At 31.3% G+C, this 13835-nt stretch overlaps 1 protein-coding gene across 1 annotated transcript; it reads right to left on the bottom strand.

Annotated features, from left to right (window-relative positions):
- Positions 1–506: 506 nt before the first annotated feature.
- On the bottom strand, positions 507–7786 carry LOC112717406 (SNF2 domain-containing protein CLASSY 1). Its single transcript, XM_072204125.1, is given in 6 exon segments — positions 507–2424; positions 2711–2880; positions 2975–3453; positions 3959–4889; positions 5486–5759; positions 7719–7786. Coding segments are annotated over 6 exon segments (3840 nt in total).
- Between the last annotated feature and the right edge of the window lie 6049 nt (positions 7787–13835).

The following is a 13835-nucleotide window of genomic DNA, read 5'->3' on the forward strand; positions in this document are numbered from 1 at the left end:
GCATTTAGTAATGCATTTGACACTAATGTAACTTGCATCTAATTAAACAATAATCCAAACTAAATAAACTCTTGAAAAAAGCATCTAACACATAAGCTTTTATAAATAAAACTTAGATAAATTAGACACGAAGCATTTGACTAGGGTCAAAGTATAAACGTCTTTATTAAAAACTATACGCAGCTATTCTATTTTGTCGAGCCTATATTTTTATATCCTAAAAAATATTTATAAAAAGTTATATTAGATCAATAATTTTTTTGAACAATATAAATAATTACTAATTAAATTAAAATACATTATATTTTTAAATTATATATTTAAATCTTAATATTAATATTAAAATAATCATTCACACAACTAATAAAATAAATATTCCATACATTCATTATTCATATTATTTAATATTTTCATTATCTCTCTGTACTTTTTTCTTATAAAAATACCGAATTACGACCTATCAAAGTAGGAATGCGGCATTGACAGCATTGTTTCTTACCAACTTATTACCGATCAATAGTTGCTGAATACTTGTCATTCTTTATGATCATATGGAATGATTTAGACTTGTCCTCCTCAACCATATCTCTAAGCACATCATCCTCAATATTCTCGGCTAGCCACTGCGAAGGAGCCTCCGCAGATTCCTCATTGAATATCATGCAAGAAACCCGCTCTTTCCATTTGTTTCTCCTATGCTTATCTACCTCCAATGAATCTGAAGTTAGTAACTGATACACATAAACCGTTTTCTGCTGCCCCGGTCTGAAAGCCCTCGCAATCGCTTGCTTCGTCTTGGAAGGATTCCATTCCGAATCCAACATGATCACTCTAGAAGCCGCAGTTAGACTAATCCCTTCGCTGCAGGCCGTGATTGAGGCAAGAAGCACCCTCGAAACACCATGAGGATCCTCGAACTTATCGATGACTTTCCCGCGTTCGAACAATTCAAGTTCCCCGTTGAGTACCAATATCTCTCTGTCTTTTCTCCAACTAAAAACTCTCTCAAACAATTCCACAAGCAACTTCACTGGTGCAATGTTGTGACAGAAGATCAAGATCTTCTCCTTCGCGAAAACGCGGCTTATGAGGCTAAGAACAAATCTCACCTTAGAGCCTTTCTTTAAATCATTCCTGACTTCATCTAACTCCCTCAATCGCTCCACACTCAAGAACTTAGCTACGCACTCCACCGTTTTCACCAGCCACGGATGGATTGATCCAAGTGTTATAAGAAGCTCTAACTCCAGAGGGTAGCCATGGCACTCACCCATTTTCTGGTGCAGTTCAAACAGAATCTTGAACTGTATATCAGTTGTGTTCATCACCAATGTATAGATCTGTAAACCAGGCATAGTAATATTAGAGTTGCCGACATCATACACATCAATGAATTCATTTGTTAGTTTCTTCAACAAATTCAGACCCTGCTCCGTGTCTTCGTCATCGCTTGAGTTTATTCTCTTGGCAATCTGGTCCAGGAAGAATTTCCTCGCCCGTGACTCGAGCAAATGTTTTGCTTTCTCGGCAATCTTTTGATTCGTCCGGTATTTACCATCCAACTCTGATAAAGCTTCGTGAACAAACTTAGGCCTGGCCAAGCACAACGTGTTGAAAAACTCGCAGAAATTGTTCTGAAACAAGGTTCCAGAGAGCAAAACTCTGAGCTCTGTATTTACCTTCATCAAAACTTTCCTCAACCTCGATTTCGTGCTGCGAGGATTGTGCCCTTCGTCGAGAACCAAGATCCCAGGGCTTTCTCTCAAGACTTTTGCCATATACTTTCCGTGAGAGAATCTGGAATCTTCGCGCATATGCGAAAGAAACGAAGTATAGCTCATGATTAGGACACTGGGATGCTCATGCCATTTGTGAATCTTTGTTAGACAGTCAAGAACATGCTTTACATCATTCGTTGGCTTTGGAATGCCAGGAATGGACACGGTATTCTCCTTGAACTGCTTCTGCGACGAGCGGCCATGGATGATATAAATCGGTAAAGAAATCTCCCATTTGAGGAACTCCTTGTACCATGTGTAGAGTGTAGTTTTTGGAGCAAGAATCAATGGCCTTTTCCCTGGGAAAAGCTTCAGATAACTGACGAGAAACGCGATTATGAGGAAGGTTTTTCCGGCTCCCGGAGAATGAGATATCACACAACCACCAATGCTTTTGGATTGTGACTCCATTTGTAATGGTTCCATTGACCCTGCAATGTTTCGCCAAAGAAACTCAAATGCTTTTCTTTGGTGGACATGCATTTTTGCTTTCAAATCTGGAACTAGTTCCCACACATTGCCATTTTCTTCATGCATAGGTTCATCTCTAGAAGCATCAACGGTTGAGAAAAACTTGGAGTCGCTGGAGTCTTCCTCAGCCTCCAGCTTCTCTGAATCACTCCGCTGATTCTCCTCTTGCCTGTGCCTTGTTTTCTGTGGCAACTGTCAACATAAACAAGGTCATATTATAATTTAAAAGAAAAAAGAAACATAAAAGTTATGTAGAAAAACTGAAAATTGATTTTTTTATGAAGCTACTTTATACAATTATGACGAGGTGAAACTCATGTACAATTAAGAATCGTTAGATGATAACTTAATCAAACCTGTCAAATTATCTAACCATTCTCAGCTGTCAACTTTACAGGAAGACAACTGGACGTGAATTTTCACCTTAATATAATTCCTTGAAAAAACATGTTCATTTACACAATTAAGAAAAACAACTCACAAATTCTGTTGCGACGTCTTTGATGTCGACCCTAACAACGCCGCATCTAATGCAGTAAATTCCAATTTCATCATCCGATCTATAATCATGTTGGCAAACTTTGTTGCAGTTTCCTGTAGTTTCAGCAAGAACTGCATCTGAACTTGAATCCTGATTCAACAATTGAACTGAATACATAAGCATTAAGAAAAAAAAGTTTATATATAATAGAACACATGTAGCAAAGAGTGTTGGTTTTCTTCACCTTTGTTTCTTCAACAAGATGACTTGATGCCATTGACATTTCCATTTCTCTCCATAACATAGCCGTTTCAGAAATTTCTTCTTTCTCCACTTGAGATTTTGCCATCTCATTCTTTTGTTCACATTCTCTTGTTGTAGCCATCCACTGCTCCCTTATACTTGGTTGCTCTTTTTCAATATTAGAAGCCTCTTCAATTTGCCTCAGATATGAATCTATGACTTCCTTGTATGAAACTGCGTTTAAGGTTCTGTCTTTGTAAGATCTTTCTTCATCATCAAGATTCCTACTACTTTTTGAATATGTTGTTGAACTTGAATGGTGGTTTCTTTTCTCTTGAACTCTTCTTTTCGAACTTAAACCTTCCCATCCAAGTTCGATGTCTATATCATCTAGATCAACTGATTTCTTCTTGTGTAACTTTGCGGCGCCATAACCGCTATAGATTCTTGAAGAAAGTTCTTCCACTTTTTCTTCGTTCCCTGAAATTGAAGACATTGTATGGATCAAAAGTTAACTCATCAAAGTTTTTTCCTATTTACCATAGAAAAATTACTCAAGATACAAAATCTTGTTTTTAATTTTCATTTGCTGTTTGTACTATTTTTTCTGCAAAAGTCTCGAAACAAGATCTACAAGACTCTTTTCAAGATAATGGGATACATAAATTTGTTTAGAAAATGAGACAGGTATTTGTTTAGAAAATGAGACAGATAGAAAGACAGATGAAATTTTGCAATGTTCTGTGCTAAAATTTGTTTAAACACTGGAAATATTTGTTATAGAGATGCATCATTTCAGTCTCATGTCTTTCTCTATTATCTCAATGTTTTTGTATTATCTCAATGTCTTTCTCTATTATCTCTAACATAAAAGATAGTTATTTTTGATGAGGTGGGGTTACGAATACACAAGTAAAATTACACTAATAGTGTATCAAAATTAAAATCTTACTAAATATAGCCAAATATTTTAGAGAAAACTCACCGGTTTCTTGCGTGTTTTGCTTGTTCCTGAGATTATAACGGCTCTGGGGAAGTGGAATTGGTTCATCTTTCTTGGGAGGAGGAAGAACAAGAATTGGAGGTTGAATTCCATCTTGATCTGCATCACCTAACTTCCCTTCCATTCTTTTCTTCCTTCTTTGGTACGTTACAATTTTCTTGCCACTGTTAACATCTTGTTTATTACACTTTTCTTGGAAGCAAGGCTCCCATGCTAATGGAACAGGCTCTTCTTCTTTGTCTTCGTCTTTCGATACACTCATCTTGGGAGGCCAAGTTCTAAGAGTACTAACATCCATCACAGGAACCTCGCAACCAAGGTACCGGTCCGGTTGTACATGCCGTCGCTTCGAACGCCTTAATCCCTCAACATTACAGGATGGATCTGCTTTCTCATCTTCAGGGGAATAATCATAACATCTTTTATGACCAATTCTTTTAATAGCATCATGTGTATCAATTTGAGAGACCATGGATTGCACAATGCCATCATCATCTACTTTGAAATTCACAACATCTATGTAAGAATCATTAGCATTACTACCTCCCAAAACTTGATACACAATCTTGTTATCCACAGATCTTACATCAAATTTAGCCTTCTTTAAAAAAGATGCAATAACTAGCCATGAAATATCCGATAAGAATTTCCCCAAGAGTAATTTACTTTGGGGTACTGAGGAGCAGTCCATTGATGAATCCCACCTAGAAGAGTTATCTTTAGAGAAACTATTATGGTCAATCTTCTGGAGGATTGAAATTTGATTCAATGCAATTACTTTAACTTCCTTGCTAAGTGTTCTTTGTGTACCAAATGAACCTTGGTTAAGATAGAAGTTGACATAATATTGACATGAACAATCAGAATCATGGGGGTTTCTCTTTATGGAATTTATTCTACCATCAATCCACACCTACATTTTAACAAGAGGAATAAAGGGTCAGATTTAATGCCTTGAAACAACAGCAGATTATTTACCTAAATTTGGCCATATAGGGAGATTTTTTTGGTTGCCTATGGTATCTTTCAGTGTGGCAAACTATGAACTAATCTGTCGCGGATCAGAACTTTATTTAAAAGTTTGTCGTTGGCCAATGAGTTGCTGCATACACAAAGCGAGATTCAAAGTCTCCACACTTGCGAAAATTAGTAAACTAACTACTAGACCAATCCAAGTTAGATGGCCATTAAGAGAGCTTTTAACTCAAGCTAAGTGATGTGATGTGAGCAAAAGTACATCAAGAGGATATTTATATTTGTTCTATTATATCTCCCATTCTCTAAAGCAATCTGAAATTCTAATATAGTATTTCACATGAATATCCGTATATTTCTACTGGGGATGAAATTGAGGATTAATTAACATGAATATCAAAATTAATTGAAAAATAAAACAAAAATTTGTACTAATCTAATGCATCATCAAAAGTCAATTAGTAAACTCCACTCAACTGTTCAAAGACTACTACTTTTGAAAATCTAGTTGAATGAAAATTTGTCTCAACTTACAGGATCATTATTATTAGCAGTGCATTGTGGGGTTGAAAGAACACATATATCAACTCCAGGCCGTAGAAAAGAAGAACAATCTGATGAAGTGGCTTTTCTTGACTTTATCCGAATGTCTAAAGTGGGGCCTCTCTTCAAAACCAAACGTTGGTTTTCCTTAAAATATATGATCATAGTTCCTGACTCTATTTTCATATGCTCCACTGGTTGCCATGATCCAAACAAAAATCCTTCAAAAGCTGTTGAAAAAGAAGATTTTGCTAAGGGATTTATGCTGTAAAAAATACGATTTAATAATTCGATAATGTATTATTATATTATTAGTAAAATTATAAAAATGTTTACATAATATTCTTTTTTTTATTTTTAGACTTTATTTAAATGTTTATTTTAATTATAGTCATTAAATTGTTGGCTTTATTTCCTCTTCTCTTGATCCAAACTTAATTTGTTGGTGTAAATATTATTCATTGGTTTCTTTGACGTTTTGTTCCCATTATTTTTTCTTTCTTTTGTTTTATCATGAGAGAAATTTTTTGCATGGTTATGGATTAAAACAGAGAGAATAGGAAATGCTTGCGATAATAAGCATGGATTGGATGCTTCCATTGATGTATAGGCTTTTTCCTTTGTGGCATTTCTTGGATTCGATTTTAACAGCTACCAACTCAGTGATCTTTTGTAATGTGCATCTGCATTATGTAGCAAAATATGAAAAGAAAAAATAGCCCTTGACATGAATTTTTGTTCCTTCCATAACAAGTTTTGCAAGACCAACATGAAAATTCTTTGCATGAATAGATATAAATTAATCATGGCATTTATATTTTATTTGTCTTTCAAAGTCATTGGCAAATGTGTCTCAGGTTCATTCATTAACATAGGAATAAATGACGATAGCTACAGCATATTTCAAGAGTAGAGATAAAAATTCACTTTAGAAATTTATATGCAATATAAATACATATAATAAAATAAAAGATAAAAAAAACAAGTAATAAAGATTTGGGTAAGGTACTCCAATAAACCAAAGTCATGCAAATATTACATAGATCATCCAATGTCAAAAACTTATGTGAATGTCTCAATTTGTGTTACTATATTTACCAAGAGAGCACGTTGTTTTGACTTCACCCATAATAAATTGATACAAGTTATATCGATTTAGCCCATAATTTTCATATGCTAAGATAATTCGATATATATATATATATATATATATATATATATATATATATATATATATATATATATATATATATATATGATTCCTGATTCGATTTATATGACAACTTGCTTCATAGTAAATCGAAGTTATTTGTATCGATTTACCTAAATCTTACTAGATTGATATAGACTAGTTTGATTTACTATTAGAATTTCAAATTTGATGAACCCTAATTCGATTTATACAGTAACATAAATGGGACAATCGAATAATATTTGTCTTTGAGTAATCTATGTAATATTTGCATGGTTTTGATTTATCAGAGTGTTTTACCCTAAGTATTAATAAATTGAGAATAAAATAAAATATATAAAATTATAAAGAGGATTAAAAATTAAATTAATACCTAAATCATAATTGTTTGAATTAAAATTTGTAATTAAAAAAAAAACAATGAAATTAAAAGATACAGAGTCATAGAGAATTATATAAAAAATATAAAGAATTTGAAATTTACCTTTTGATGAAAAGAAGATGACTATTAGACAAAGAATAGAAAAAGAAAATTGAAAATATGAGATTAAGAGAAATGTTTAAGAGAATAAGAGAATGACGGCACAAGAACTAAAGTTGATTAGGTTAACTAATAGTCAAAAGAACAAAAAAAATAAAAAAGTGAATCAGGGTTTTAGAAGTTGGCCTTAATCTATTTGTAATGGGTTGGTCTAGTGGATAGCTCACTAGTCCAAACTAAAATTTGCTCTGTCTTTTTTTCAGCTCCTGTGATTGAAATTTATTTTTTTATTTTTAATATTAAATTAATAATGATATTTTTTTAAATGATGAACTGTTGTAGTATTTTTTTAAAATATAAAATAATTTAATTTAGAGAATACAAATTAGAGGATCTAACTCCAATTTTTTTTATTTTTTAACAAAAAAAAATAAAAAAATTACAATTTTAAAATATATCGCTGATCCCGCTCTCATCTAAATTTTTTAGCCATTGAAATTACTACTCAAGCTAGCTGCGCCATTCACCACCGGGAAGAGTGTTGGTAGAACCTTTTTCCGACAAGGCTCCTTCTTCCGATTTCTTCAATTTTGGGGGTAAGGTTCTTTATATTCTTCATTTTCTTCCTCGACCCTTAGCTATTTGATTTGATAATGATTTTGATTTTTTCAAAGACTGAAGTTAAAGGTTAGGATTGTTATATTCTGGGATAAATCTTCGTATTCACCTATCACATATCACATATTGTAAGGGTAAGTAGATTCTTTTTCCCTCCTTGTTTCTCTGATTTCATTTTAATTTTACTAGCAATTCAATCAACCTCTATGCAGTTGTGCGATTTTCAATTCTTCATTTGCTCTTTCGATTTCTGGTTCAATTTTGTTCAATTTTTGTAATTGACGGTTTGGTGCATTTCAAATCTGATTTTCCTGGTTAATTAAATTCTCTTATTTCTTTTTAGTTTTAATAGCACTCAACATGTTCGATGAAATGCTTTAACCAAATTTCTAGTTGGTTTTATTATTTCTGGTTGGTCAAGTTTGCATACTAAATTCTCTTGTTTAATGAATGAATTGTTAGACTTAGAGTAGAAGGGCCAATTTAATGATAATGCCCTTGACTTATTCTAGTTCTTGCTTTAAGGACAAGTAGAATTTGATTCATGAACTTAGTGGCTGTTCCTTCATCTTCTCGCTGGTTTTTTGTATCTAATTTTTCTAAAACTTAATTTCTGTGATATCTACTTTTGATGGACTGTCTCTCTATTTACTAGACATTTGTCAGCCAAAGCAAAGAAATAAAAAGAAAGAAAATAACTTAATTATGCTGTAAGAAATTAAGTTTTAGGCTTGCAGAGCATGATGGCAATAGAACAATTTTATGGTACATATCTCAAACTAGTTTCTAAGCCTTAGTACATATCTAGGATTTTACTTTTATGAGGTACAAAAATAATTTTTGGTGTTATTTTGCAAAGCAGGAAGGAAACAGTAACCTCGAGGCTAAGGAGCCACTTCTTCAATGCATTTGTGCATACAGGGAGGTAAAATTACTATTATATGTTCTTTAACTCATTGAGCTTTGAATTACTTCTCTAATCTATTTATATCAGCAATTTACATCTGATTGGTTATATGGCTAGAAAGTTATACTGTTTCAACTGATGCCTTCCATAAAATAGTGGTTAGTCTCTTTATGATTAAATTTTGGAGATTGGAAGCAATAGTGAATTGTCCTTTTATGGTTAAATTTTGTGGTTAGTCTATTATATTATTTTGCTGTTGAATTACTTTGCTGTTGCTAGCTAACAGTAGGACATGATCATTTATCCACTAGCTAGTAAAATAGTCAATGTCAAACCATAAGTTTCAATAATTTCAAAACAGAAAAAATCTTAGCTATATATGTAAACTGAAATAAAATAATAAGGGCCAGGTGAACTAGAAAATTACATGTATATATCTTGGAATGTTGATAATTATTATAAAATAATAAATTAAACTTTTCCTTTTTAATTAAACTTTTTGGACTATTGTTTTTAATTTGTTCTTCATCTAGTTAACTAGGATAGAACTTAATTAACTTTCAGCTCTTTCTTAATAATAATATATTCATTAGCCTGAATCTTTAATTCTTTATAACAGTATTGATGACTTTTATAGGTTGCTTCCATGTCTTTTTTCTTATTTTTTAATAAGAAAACCAAGACTGCTTATTGTTTGGTCCCTAACAAAGGATCTTAAATCTTAAGATTAGTATCTCATATTGCTTATTTCTTGTTCGTTGGATTGGTATACTTTATTAATTATAGTCTCTATTTTTATTTGAAATAATTAATGTACAAGAGCTCTAAGGTCAGCACATTGAAATCAATAAATAATGGTTACCATTACCATTAGTATTTAGTAGTTCGAATTATACTTACTGTGAAATCTGTTCGACATGCCATCATCTTCTCTGCCTTCCACTAGCAAACCTTTCTTCTCTTTCCCCATCACGAACAGAGCAGCTAAGTGAAACAATTATGGTTGAACTTTTGCATTTGTGTCTTTATGCATCTGACCTGTTCGGCGAAATGCTTCGTCCATCTAAGGAAATCAAGGTAAACCTTTATGCTTATTCCTTTGAGTCTCTATCTTAGTGTATGTTAAGTTTCAATTTTAGGGTTTGTGCAATCATGAAATTCTTATTCATTTGTTTGTAAACTTAATATTTGTCCTGCATTATAGTTTGAGAGTCATGAAAATGTAAAAGCTTATTATGAGAAAGAATAAGGTGTACATATATTCTTAATTTATATGTTTAATTAATCCTCTGCTGCTGTGTGTAATAATTCTTTTGTACTTTTATTTTAATTCTTAAAAGCAAATCATTGTTTCTTATCCTAATAATAGGTAAGAGATATAAAGGTAGCATATAGGATTGAATTGAATAGGAAAGTTTATTATTACAATAGCTAACTAGTTTATTGTGTAATTGAAGTTCGAATGAACAAAACTTGAAACAAAATAGTAATGCAAACTTCAAACACGTTTGCTTTGCTTCATTTGATTTGGAGCTTTGACCATATTTAATTTGTTTTGTTTTTATTTGGATTTGGAACTTTGACTTTTCCAAGTTGCTGAATCGAGCTTTGCGAGAAAATGAAAGTCTAGTTCTCCATGGTGAAGCTCTGAAGGTCTGTTCTGTCACCCTACAGCAGTAATTCACTTTACTATGATTGATTCTTAGCTAGGTTTTGTGTATGGAAAAGAAAAATCATAAAAGGAAAAAGAAAATAATGAAGAGAATTTTATTTTAGATTGTAATTCTGAAATTGTGATACAGAGACATAGAAGCTTTATTGCATATCTGAATTTGTGTATTATATTTATAGTTTTTTTCATAGGATAGAATATGCTTGTCATTTTTTTGTTTGTTGTAGTTATTTAATAATATATTATTTATTACTATTATTAATTAATTAATCTACTGTTGGATCTTCCCATTTTTCTGTCTTGGAGTGCATTTGGCTCATTGTTAATATATGGATAAAAATTACTGTAAAGTAAAGAAAAGGGAACTCAAACTGGGACATTTGAAATTATTGTAGTTCATGATTTGTGGTGCAGTATCTGTTTCATTTGTAATTGGAAATGTACTCTCATGAAAGATTTTAGGTTTAATTGGTTAGTTTACTTCCCTATTTGAATGTTAATTCCGAGAAGATTAGAAATTGAAACATAAGATACTATGCTGGAAGACTCAATAGGTTAGTGTTTGCACCTTTTTGCAGGCCTCATACCCACTTTTGTGTTGCTTTTGGGTCTTTTTTATCATTCCAGAGTCTCCTAGATGGCTGGTAAGAAACTAATTTTCAGTTACATTGTCATTCAAAAGTGAAAACACCAGAGAATACTGACCAAAAATCTACTGCAGGTGAAGAGAGACTGAGGAAAAGAATTCGAGGCAGCATTGAGAACACTTAGGGGAAAAGATGCTGATATATCTCAAGAGGCAGATGATGTAACTTAATTATATATTTGCATAGCAAGTAATCATATTTGAAAGAAAATTACTTTATATAATTATTTTATTTTGCAAGTGTCTTAATAATGATTTTGCTAATTTGTGGATATGATTTACTCCTAATTGTCACCTAAACCTTTCTCTTTGATTTACTTAATGCATTTGTGTGAGTTGAAATTGTCTTCTTACATGCTTGTGCTCTTTAATGTGCAGTTCTGGCGCTCTGCGAACAGGTCAGTCTCCCATTTTTCTCTTGTTCTTCTAGCATTTCAGCACAACAATTTCCTACCTTAGTTCTTTTACAAGATCTGTGTGATGAATATAAATCTCTTCTGCACATGTATGTATAAGGATGAAAAGACATCTCATGTCCGAATTTTGTTGATATACTTTTATATTTTTGTCTAATGTAATGATTCCTTTTGGTTTATATGAAATTCACCAACTTGCTCTTAAAATTAAATGCGAGGCAGTTGGATAGTGCCCTGGTTGATAAAGAGAATGACATTGCCACTGCTGAGCAATTAGTGCATGATTTAGGAAGCAATTGCGTGTTTAGATTGTGTTTTGTTTATGCTTCTCGAATTTGTGTAATTTATTGGGATAAGCTTCTCAAAGAATTAGAATAAGAAAATTTTAGATTAGCAAGGTGAGAGCTAGTATTGCTTTTTCTTTCAAAATTAATTAAGAGCTTGGTGCATAAATGGTCTATTGTAGATTGAGTTATTCAGGAACAGAAGAAATTATTGTCTCTTCGACTATAGAACGTGTCGCTATTGACTCTGAGAGGCCGGCAGATGACGTGCAATGTAATGCAGTTTCTCTCGCTATGAAAGCGTTTTCAACATCAAAACCAAGTAGCCTCGATAGTTGAATACTTGAAATCACTTAAAACTGATGATGATGAATCACTTCTTTTTGGGTTGATTCTATCTTTTTAGTGGAGTCTAACATCCATGATAAAATTTTCATATTATAGGTCAATTTGTTTAGAGTGTACTGAATTGACATATATTCAGTTTTTTCTTATTTTTTCTATATTATTGCAGGTATTAAAAGGAGAAAGCTTGTACAATTCGAAGAGGAAGAAGATGAACACCTCGAACCAAATGTTGTTGATCCTAGAGGAATTTTTTTATTTTTAAGTTTTTCTTATTTTTTATTTTATGTTATGAAATACAATGTTGGTATGTTTGTGGAATTCTATTTTTGTGAAAGAAATTTTTGATATTAAAGTATTTATATACATATATATATAAATTATTATTATTTACAATGAAAATAATTCTGGTAAAAATCAATAAAAGAAAATGATGCTGCTATAAAGATTGTGCCATTTTTGAAGTGCCACAAGCATTAAAAAATAATAAACTTGATACCAAAGAAACAGTAACAAAATATAAGAAAAAATTGTAAAAATTAATAGCTTAATGATGGTTTTAAACCGTCGGAAAAAATAGTGTGATGATTTAAAAAAGTCACGAAATATAAGGAGAAATTGTCACAGAATTTGTTAACTTAGTGACGGTTTTAAACCCTCGCAAAATTTAGCATAAAATAACACCTTGACAAGTGTTATAAATTAGTGGTCAAATTGTACTTAAAAAATCGTCACAAACAATTTAGTTATACTTTTATCAACAGTAGTCCAAAACTGTCACTATGTCACATGGCGACGATAAAAACTATCACTAAACATTAAAAAAAGGTGTCGCCAAAATGCTAGTTTGTTATAATGCATTTAAAATTTGAAGTGGAAGTACATTATGGCTTAGTTTGATAAAGTTTTTACTTTTTAAAAAGTGTAGCATTTATATTTGGTAAATCAAATTAAAAATGACTTTTAATAAATACAAGCAATAATAATTACGTTTGGTAAAATAACTTTTAAAATTTAAAAATATTATAAAAAACATAAAATTTAAGGATTAAATTTAAAAATTAGTTAATATATAAGGTTATATTAGGCTTTTAAAATTTAAAAAATACAAGTCAACCTTCAAAAATTTCACCTTAATTATTTTTAAAAGTGTTACGATCTTTTAAAAATTACAAACACAAGCATATGATTTTTTTATTTATGAAACACAAAATAAGAAGCTTATATTTTTTAAAAAGAACAAATATTTTTAAAAAAAAATTTATCAAACTAAGTCTATATATAACTATATTTTAAATAAAAAAAATTGAAAACATAGTCCCATTGTTGTTAGTGGGTCCATATCGGTCTTTGTCTGATACATAATAAAAGTTTGTATATAGAAAATACTGAGAAGGTAAGAGAAAATGATAAATTATGCAAGTCCTATTAGTTTTTATTTGAATAAAATATGGTTCTATTATCAAATATAACTGGTCTCTGTATTTTATATATATTATTAATCTCTATGTGAGTATTGACCAAAGAATATACTCAAATTCAAGTTGTGCGAATACACACATAAAATTACGTTACACTAATCATCACAATAATGTTTATCTTTAGAATCGCAATACTTGCAGAAATTTCATAAGTAATAATCAAATCATAACACTATTTTATAACCTTGGTTATTATTACCTATTAACATAACAAAGATGTCAGAAGCTATGAATATTTCGTAGCTCTTTGTTAGTAGAAAATAACAGATAAGCTCCTTTTAATTGTTAGTTTTAAAAAG

Source organism: Arachis hypogaea, chromosome 10 (assembly GCF_003086295.3).
Source record: "Arachis hypogaea cultivar Tifrunner chromosome 10, arahy.Tifrunner.gnm2.J5K5, whole genome shotgun sequence".
Classification (NCBI taxonomy): Eukaryota; Viridiplantae; Streptophyta; class Magnoliopsida; order Fabales; family Fabaceae; genus Arachis; species Arachis hypogaea.